Below are 9,488 nucleotides of genomic sequence, written 5' to 3' on the forward strand. Positions count from 1 at the left end.
AGGGGCGAGATCAAAACAAAACAACGGTCACTTATTAGAAGTACAGAACGAGGATTTGTAAAGAAGAATGTCGGAGGATTTCGATATAAGCCAAGAGGAGACTGGTTTTCTTTGCTAAAGTAAGGAAACTTTGCTTCCTTTGCGCCTGTTAACAAACGTTGGTTTTCACGAGACTCACCGGCGCATGCGCAAAGCTGAACTCATATGTCATCAGCCCGGAACTGTTTCCGTGTACAACTGTTCGCGCAGCTACATTAAAGTGATTATTTCGTTTTGAATATGGATATTTTTCTTACAAAAACGCATCGATTCGCTACAGGAGGCCTTTGTTCACCCCCCGGAGCCGTGTGAGACCTTTTTTACGGATGGGCGCTTTTTATTTAACTTCTTTTGGACTGATACATGCAACACCCGCTGAGTGGCATTAAACAGCTTGAAAGATCAAAGACAATTTTTGATATAAATCCGACTGGATTCGTCTGAAAGAAGAAAGTCATATACACCTAGGATGACTTGAGGGTGAGAAATTTATGGGCTAATTTTCATTTTTGGGTGAACTAACCCTTTAAGGGTAAAATATAAGAGTAAACCAATGCAGAAGTGGGATTTAAATAGCATTAAAGGTGAAATTGCTTCAGAATTTGTTTAGCAGTAAAGACTTAGGTTAGTGTACATGTGCCACTCATGATCCAGGCAATTCTAATGCAAAAGAAGAAAAACACTACAAAACTTGAGTGCTACAGACTCCCTACTTTTCATTCAGAAGCAGCTACTGGAAATAAATTCAACAACAATCAAGGCATTGTGTATTGCAGTGGAGGACGAGGGAACAAAAAATAGGGCTATCAAAATCCCTTCCCTCATTCCCTGGCTGGACATTTGCACGTTTATTAAAAAGCTATCTTTTGCGGCAAGAGACGAGTGATGAAATGCATTTAGAAGAAGTAAGCATAAGAGTCCCAGCAGGGAGGAAAGAGATATCTTTTTGAGATTCACGTCAAATCAAAGATCGCAAGACCACTTGATCCCAGAGCCCTTCACAGAGCGGTTCGATTCCACTTCAAAACATAGTGCGGGAATGAGCTCAGTAGTGCACAGACCCATAGAGGATGCTGACTGACTTTAAAATGAGCTGTCTTTGCAAAAATGTTATTATGTCAGTCAGTTTTGCTGCATACAGGTAGAAAATATAGATTATATTTAAGTGGGGAATTATTCTCAGTAAAGAGCACTAAATACTGCTCTCTGTACAGTAGACAGTATTTTTTAGCATCACGTAAGAGATGGTCATTTGAAAGTGACACTTACGCAGAATGGCCCTCTGGGTCTAGTTTGGTGGGGCTGGTTCCTTTCTTGAGTGTGGCTGTGAGTTTCTCTATATCTCCATTCTCTGTTGCCTTCATCAGACGCTCATCATACTTTCCCCATTCTGTGCTCTGAGACAATGGCAAATATAAAAAGTATTCAATATTTCACAACCTATTCTACTGCAGTTCTACAGAGCCATCACTGGAAGTGTAATCAGTTTTGTCATTGTATGTTTGGCTCTGCTAATAAACACTTCCTTTGTTTTAATTAAAAAAATAAAAAAAAAACTAAAACGGTTTGTTTAAGAGAAACAAATCTCCAGTTTTAATTTAAACCCTTTTTAAAATTCCACAATATGATATATTTCCTCCTAAAATAACAGAATGTTGCTATGCATAATTTAAAAGTGAGCATTGCTACTATATTGTGTGCAATATAGCAAGCTGGAAAGCTGTATTGACCAATCAGCATTCAGGACTAAAGAACTATTCTGTAGTTTACAGCTCTGGTTTACGCCAAGGTGATGCTGAATTATTTATTTTGATTGGCTGTCAGACTGTTCTAATCTGTCTATTATTTTCAATAACCGCCCTATGAAGTAGTTCCAGGTCTGCTGACCGCATTACAATTCCATATGATATGGCCAAATTAGTACTTAACAAAATTGTTATTCAAAGAGCCTTAGTCTACCACATCCTAAAGAAATATGATAAAATTTTAAACAATATTTGTGAAATGGTTCTACAGTTGAATTCCATTGCAACAACACAGTAAACAATCTCTGATTGTCTCACTCACTCATGCGCAAAATGTTTTACTAGAAGCATAGGTGAAATGCAGCGATAAAATCAACTACTGAGCTTTTGCGTAATTTCTGAAGATATGATAAACGAGTCCGGAGAGTAGTAGAATCCTTATCACTTTAGACATAAACATAACAATTCGTTCCTGGTGTTCAGCAAAATAATATGCAATTTACAGTACAACCATGCGCGTACTTACCACCCACAGCCCCATTATTACACACACTCAGATTGAGGACATATTATGGGCTTGGTCCAAAGTCTTGACAAGCTTTTCGAAACAGTAAAACTTGTATAATGTTTACCTCGTTTCTCTTAAGCCGTTGTTTTAAACTTTTCATAGTTCCAGTGTAACAGTAACTAAGTCCAGTGCACTTGTCCAGATCCCCAAATTTGCGTCTCTTGTCAAAGTTTGCCTGCAAACTTCATTCCACCCCTCGGTTACAAGGTTCAGACTCTATTGAGACCTGACGCACTCCCATGAACCAATCGTCAGGAAAACTGTGTAACTATGAGCCAATCGGCGTGCACTGGGAGTCTCCGTATGAAGGTCATACCGTAGAAAAGCTGATTCACATGATTTGTGGGCTACAGATTCCACAGACTCGATAGATGCCTTCAAAACCAGCTCGACAATGAGTGTTTGTTTTAGATACAGCTTCGAGTAATACTGTCAGCAAGCTAGTCCTGTTTGCAAACTTGTCAACACAGTTGCGTCATCAGTGGTTGGTTGGAAATATGCTTATTTTTTAATTCATCATATGATTTAAATAAACAAGTATTTATGATATTGCACTTTTTGTGGAAACACCTATATATATATATATGTGCTACCACGGACCTGTTGTCTATACGTACCAGGTTTTAAAGACATTGCGCTCACAAAATAAAGGCCAGTAATTTTCAGGTTCCAGAGATAATAATGAAAGTAGGCCTATAAATGATCCATTATAGCGCCACCTAGTGTCTGTAAAAAGTGTGTGTGTGTGTGTGTGTGTGTGTGTCTGATTGGTTTGGCTTCCAAATTCTTTCATTTACTGTCTCTGAAGCCCAAACAGAAGAAAAATAAGAAACACAAATTGGTGCTTGCACCTCTAATTATGACCCAAGCTTTTTGCAGCTTCTTTACGGAAGAGCCACTCGTGTATGTTATGAATCACATCCTGCGAATCCCATTCTCTTTGTGGTATCATGTAACAGCCCTCTAAACATATTAAAAGGAGATTCATTTCTTTGTTGAAGTACAGAATGACTGAACAATAATACCGATGCTGCTTCTACTTCCAATACATTAAACGCCAGGGTTATGTTCTTTGTGGTAAAGTGTAATTTTATGATGTTTGAGTGGATCCAGCTCAAGTCTGGGAACTCGCCAAATCCAGTAGACAAACCGGTTTCAAACATGAGCCTCTTGAAAGACCTCATTCATTCCACCCTTTAAATATGTTCTATGTAACAGCAGCCGCCCAAATAGAGCGTATCCATTGCCTTTGCCATTGTTTTTCTCAAAAAGCAGTTCTACAAGTGTTTTAATGGTCACTGCAGTACGTTAGGTGAAGCTGAGCTACACTGCTGCTGGGTGGTTTTTGAACATTTGCAGTCTGCTGAAAAATTATATTCATCAGTACAGTAACATGCTCTTTTAATTTCATAATGTTTAAGACAACATACTCAAAAGTTATCAGTGCAAACCTCCCAAATGTATATTAGATTGATACAAGCAAAGAACTAAAAACAGGCTTGGACTCTTCAAAAGACTACATTTTCAAATGTGATGGCATCTGCTGCACACCATTGAATTGCTATTGCTACGTAACCTTTACTTTTAACATCAAGATATGAGCCATCGTTAAAGCTATTCAACTTTTTTTATGCAAATTGGCAAGTCATGCAGTTGAAAAAAATCCAGCAGAGTCACAGCTGAGAAGAACAATTTATTGACTGACATGTTTGAAGAAGAAAAAAAAAAGGTAAAAAAAACAAACAAATGATGCAGCATTTCAACTATACATGAGCAGGTTCTGTTTATCAATAATACATAAAGTAAAAAAAAATGGATCAATAAAATTAGAGCAATTACCAGCAGCTTTCTGAAGAGATTTAATCCTTATCTGGAATACCAGACATCACCCTTAAAGTACTGAATCAATATTGACTGATGTTGTGGGCACTAAGATCTTCCACAAGACTGATGAATGGATTTAAAAAAACAAAAATAAAATGAGGATCAGAACGTAGCACCAAACATCCTCACTGGCTTTGCCCTCAGACAGCTTTGCGATGATATTCCGGAGGTGCAACCTCATAGTCGCTTGCACTGAACAACGACGATGAATTCTTCACCAAATACCTAAATTGAGCATAGAAGTCAGTTACTTTCTGCAAGTGATGTATAAAGTTCCATTTTTAAATAAATTGATCTTAAATAGTTTTCATAATCTGCATCGCTTTGGCTTGACATTAGGCCAGCTTCATTGAAAACTAGTATATAAGATCATCATAAAATGTCTTATTACTAACCTGACAGCCTCAGAAAGTTGCTCAAATTCTCGAAACAAATTCAAAATATTAAAACAGATTTCTGCTTACTTTAAAAAATCTTGTAGGTAGCTGAGAAGCAGGCCCAGACTCTTCTCATCCAGAGGTGTGTAGGCCAGCATTGCTCCAATTCTCACTGTCAGAGGACACAAAAGAGGCTATAAACCACCAAATTACTAATAATGTCAATTAAAACATTCTCTGAGATACAGACACTGATTAAAGCCCCCCAGAACTCATTCAAAATATTTTCATGATTACATTAAGCTTTGAGGATGTGATTATGGGCATGGATTATTATGCATCTTCCTATAACAAGTTTGTAGCATTCAAAGCTCACATTTAACATTTTGTTTTTTTTTCTAAAATATCTGAAATTGACTGGTTGCTCTGATTTTGAAGGTACAATTAAGTTTAAAAATATAATTAGCATTTAAGTTCATACCAAAAAGCCTCAGCAGGTGTGGCGCTCCGTAGATCTTCGACATGGATGTATCTGGATGGTTTGCTAGGATCTCTGCATACTGCGGCCTCTCAAACTTGTAGAGGAGCTGCGTGCCCAACATGACATTGAAGTACTCGCAGATTCCAGCAACGACCTCATTCACGGCGAATTCCCTGAGAAAAGGTCAAGTATCTCTTTAGAAACTCTCTACATCTTATTTGTGAATTTCTACAACAGGGATGATTTACACAACAAATTAATCATTTGTACAAAGGTGATTTCAACTAACTGGATAAGAAAATTATTTTTACATATGGCATACAAACATACTTGTTATCAGAGTTTCCTCTTGATTTCTTGTAAGTTGCATAGTCCTCAAGGACATCATCTACATTCTTTTTTGCAGGCAAATGAAAAAGCTAAACAAAAACAAGAAATAAAACCACAAATATTTTCACAATGCACATTAAGGCGTGTTCACACCATGTCAGAATTAGCATAATTACAAGATTCCGACTTGTAAATAGTTCATGTCTTCATAGAACTCATAATTACAACCTGTAAACTCTGAAACTACTTTCAACTACTGTTGAAACTTCCATCAATGTAGTTCAGTAGTTACCTTTGTAATATTTCTGTTCAATAATGCACAAAACTAATGACTAATGTTAATGTCTGAATAATGCAGTAATCTAAAAAAATAAACAATAGACCAAAATGTGACTAGCACATAGTTAAATACATCTAATGTCCTACTAAATAAACTATGTTTCTTAATAACCCATTTGCATAACAAATGCTTCCCTGATGGATAGTAGTTGTGTCTATTGATTGCTTAAGTTACAAATTCATTTTATTTTAAAGATTTATTTTTGCATTTCTTGCCTTCATTATATACTGTATACAGTGGAGAGCATACAGAAAGCGAATTGGGACAGAATCAGGAAAGCAGGCCAGGCTTCAACTCAAACAGCTCAGAGTAGAACGTCACAGATGGTCATCTAGCAATTACACTAATTACACTATGGTGTGAACTAGGGCTGCACGATAAATCGAAATCGCGATTCGACAGAAGCTGCGATTGTCATGCCATAGCATAATAATTCAAAACTCAAAATGTAATTGTACGACCAATTTACGCAGATATCCAGGAAATTTTCTGCAAATGTGCAATTGGAAAAATTGTTCATCATATAATTATGTCTAGTTGCTGCTTTAGACAGAATTCTGTAGTTTATTATGCAATAAAGTTGAATGAAGCATGGGAGGATGTTTGCTGTTACCTGCTTCTGTCTAGTGATCAGGTCCCAGTCATCTACCAACCACGGTTTTAACTCTTCGGGAATTTTTACCTTCACTTCTACTCTGTTAATGAAAGTCTCCTCCTGCATACAAAACCAGTTTGGGAGTCAAAACCAGCCTCACTTTTAACTTCTGTTAAAACAACTCGGAGAGACTCTGAATAATTAAAACAGGCTTTGAACTGACATACACTCTCTACAGTTGGGTCAACACGTGCCCTCTTCTTGCGTGGGGGGTGAGGCATGTCCCCAGTGCTAGTGCCCTCTCCAGCCCCTGGTGCTGAGAAGCAAACAAGACAAGCGATTGTTATCAGTTAATAATCAATAACTCCAAACCACATAATGTACAATAATGTATGAATTTTATTGCATCTGCAACTACTTAAACGTTCTGACAAATACAACAAATACAAAAAACAAACTGTGAAGCTCTTTAAATGGTTATTAAAATACATCTATACTCAGAAGGTTCAATCAAACTGCTTTGGCAGGTCAAAATACATCAGTATTTGCATAGGAAATAGGAACGTACTCTTTTGCTTGTTCTTCTTTGTTTTTCTAGTGACATGAATAGAAAGCATGTGGTTAAATATGCACCAGTAAACATGAGTTTGCAGTTTTGACAGTTCATTTTAAAAAATCTAAATGAGGCAAGAAGCACAGTTCATTTGAGGGCACTTCAAACAGTAAAAGCTGACAAAGTAACACTCACACATCAACATTTTTTTGCTGCACAGCAGCGATTTTCTTGCTCGGTGCGACACCCCTCATCCTTCCCTCAACATAATGGTCTCTGAAAAACAATATTTTGCATTAAACCTTTTCTCATCGAAAGATAAACATGCATCACAGATTGCATAAACCATTTCTTGATCCACTAGAATAACAAAAAATAATAGGGACATAGAAGCGTTATGTGCATTAATTAATTGATTTCTTTGAAAGATCTGTTTTATGTCACTTGTTGTTTCTAAACTTTATTACTCACTGGTTTGCCTTCTGAAGCTCTTTCTGTTTCTGCAGGTTACTGTCCACATATTTGAGCACACGGCTTTCAGGAACCCATTCGTCCCAGCTAGAAACACATTGTATACACATTCTTAGAATTAGGTGACCAAATCACATGGTAATTGGCAGAAACTACATTAACCATTTTAACTTATATAACATAGATTTTAAATGTGTCCTAACTACCACTGAATTTTCATCCATTCAAACCAGCATCTTGAATACATAGACTTACTTTTTATTCCATCCACTGTAATGAATAAAGTATTTCACTTGTTTGTCCTTGATATTGATTCTTACACACTGTGAGGAAAGACAAAATATGTATAAACATCCAAATCATCGTTCAGAAGACGACGGTTCAAAAATTCTAAGATAACTAATACAATTTAAATCATGTTGAACATTAAAATACAACACAACCAGGGAGGAAGAAAACAGCCAATTCACATGAAAATAAATGAGGATGACAAAACATCTTAAGCTCTGAGACTTAATAAAAAAAAAATAATAATAAATAAAAAAAAAGGTTAAATGGCCGCTGTGCCTATTTTATTCAACTTAATACAGAAAACAAAATCAAAGGCATAAATCCTTATCTACAAAACCACTACATCAAACACTTGGACTACATTTACACTAAAAAAGGAAATTTCCTTCATGTTATTGCTACCAAAAAATATCAAACAGGCTTTTGAAAGATGCAAAACGGCATGGATGATTCAGACAGATACCTTAGCTTCGTATAGCAATGGCCCATGAAAGCACAGCACTCGTTCACCTGAAATACATCAGAAACATTAATGTGTAATGACCTCCACAAGTAGGCAAATAAAGAAAGCATTTAATTATATGAAACCGTGTATAAGCACATGATCATGTATGTTTATTGTGTATATTTTTAGCAAATACATACAAAACGAGTCATAACACACAAAACTAATTTATTTAAAAATACATTAATATAAGCGTTTATTGTAATTTTCCAATTTCTGCCTGCTTATTTAAAATCGAAACATAATTTGCATATCTATTAAATAATACCAAATGAAGTCTTGGCTTAAAATGGTTCTGCAAGTTTTAATAAAATGCTATTTATTCAACTAAACAGGTTTTGTGTGTGTGTGTGTTTGTGTGTATATATATATATATGTGTATATATATATATAAAAATAAAAATGTCTTACAACCAAGTTTGATTTGTTAACATTTTAGCTATTAAACTCGCCCTATCAAGTCAAATCCTCGGTTATCTCTCCGTGTTTATTATCAGCTCATTAAATAGATATACATTTCGATTAATTAAAAATCGAAAGACACGATCATTTGTTCAATTAATCGATTGTTGAATCGAAGCAATTAATTCATGAACTAATCATTTAAGTTAGACGGTCACTGTACCATATTCAAAAAGATTCGATCCCGAACAACGCTTCGTTCAGTAACCGGACCTTTCAAGTGGTTGTTTAATGAGTTGAAGCCTCTATCGTCTCATTAGCTACATAAATAATTTAAAACAGCTCTAAACTGACATTCCTAGCATTATGTTATGAATGGCAATATATAACCATTCCCGCCAGGACTTCAGTGCAATAACGGGAGCTTCCTGTAAACAAGGCCTGCTACAAGCTAACGTAATGGGCTACATTGACAACAGCTAATGTTTTGTTTCAGAAACACGCAGCTGTGTGCATGTATAAAGACTGCTACATATAACAGTCGTGCATGCGCTTGACTGCTGATAAACATATCTGCACAATTCATAGAAAGCAATTAGCATTGCTCGGCTAAAACTGCTTTTCTATACACATCTTGTTGTGTACACGCGCCATTGTGCGGTGGCAGCGCCCGCTTCCTTTGCGCGGCTGAATGAGAGGATACGCCGAACAACTGAGGACTCCGTTAGAGGAGACAAAGCTTTCCTATAGCGAATCTTACCTTCTTGAAATTTAGGTTTAGGGTCCTGTTTAGGCGCCATTCACAGATTAAACAATAAAAATAGCTGGAAAATCAAATCCAGGCATTGCCAGCTCCGATTTAATTCACACAGGGTGAAGGCGCCGCGCTGCGTTTCTATGACGCACT

The 9,488-nt window shown here is 36.5% G+C and overlaps 2 protein-coding genes across 4 annotated transcripts in view; both read right to left on the bottom strand.

The window, feature by feature from the left end:
- LOC107738706 (uveal autoantigen with coiled-coil domains and ankyrin repeats-like) overlaps positions 1 to 2,584 on the bottom strand; it is a 26,303-nt gene extending 23,719 nt beyond the window's left edge. For all 3 annotated transcript variants that reach the window (XM_016550516.1, XM_016550515.1, XM_016550519.1), the window contains exons 1-2: positions 2,417 to 2,584; positions 1,309 to 1,436 (exon numbers count right to left, since the gene is read on the bottom strand). In XM_016550516.1, the coding sequence (XP_016406002.1) occupies positions 1,309 to 1,436; positions 2,417 to 2,452 (164 nt within the window). In that variant the 5' untranslated portion in view covers positions 2,453 to 2,584. The remainder of the gene's footprint in view (positions 1 to 1,308; positions 1,437 to 2,416) is intronic.
- A 1,517-nt stretch (positions 2,585 to 4,101) lies between these two features.
- LOC107738770 (mortality factor 4-like protein 1) lies at positions 4,102 to 9,488 on the bottom strand. Its single transcript, XM_016550616.1, has 12 exons — positions 9,342 to 9,488; positions 8,138 to 8,184; positions 7,639 to 7,706; positions 7,384 to 7,470; positions 7,108 to 7,188; positions 6,928 to 6,953; positions 6,587 to 6,675; positions 6,378 to 6,479; positions 5,425 to 5,513; positions 5,095 to 5,267; positions 4,701 to 4,785; positions 4,102 to 4,461 (listed from the first exon to the last, which is right to left on the bottom strand). The coding sequence occupies exons 1-12, from the start codon at positions 9,379 to 9,381 to the stop codon at positions 4,377 to 4,379; spliced, it is 972 nt and encodes a 323-aa protein (XP_016406102.1). The 5' UTR covers positions 9,382 to 9,488; the 3' UTR covers positions 4,102 to 4,376.

This window comes from Sinocyclocheilus rhinocerous, unplaced genomic scaffold, assembly GCF_001515625.1.
Source record: "Sinocyclocheilus rhinocerous isolate Xijiao unplaced genomic scaffold, SAMN03320098_v1.1 scaffold1938, whole genome shotgun sequence".
NCBI classification, from domain to species: Eukaryota; Metazoa; Chordata; class Actinopteri; order Cypriniformes; family Cyprinidae; genus Sinocyclocheilus; species Sinocyclocheilus rhinocerous.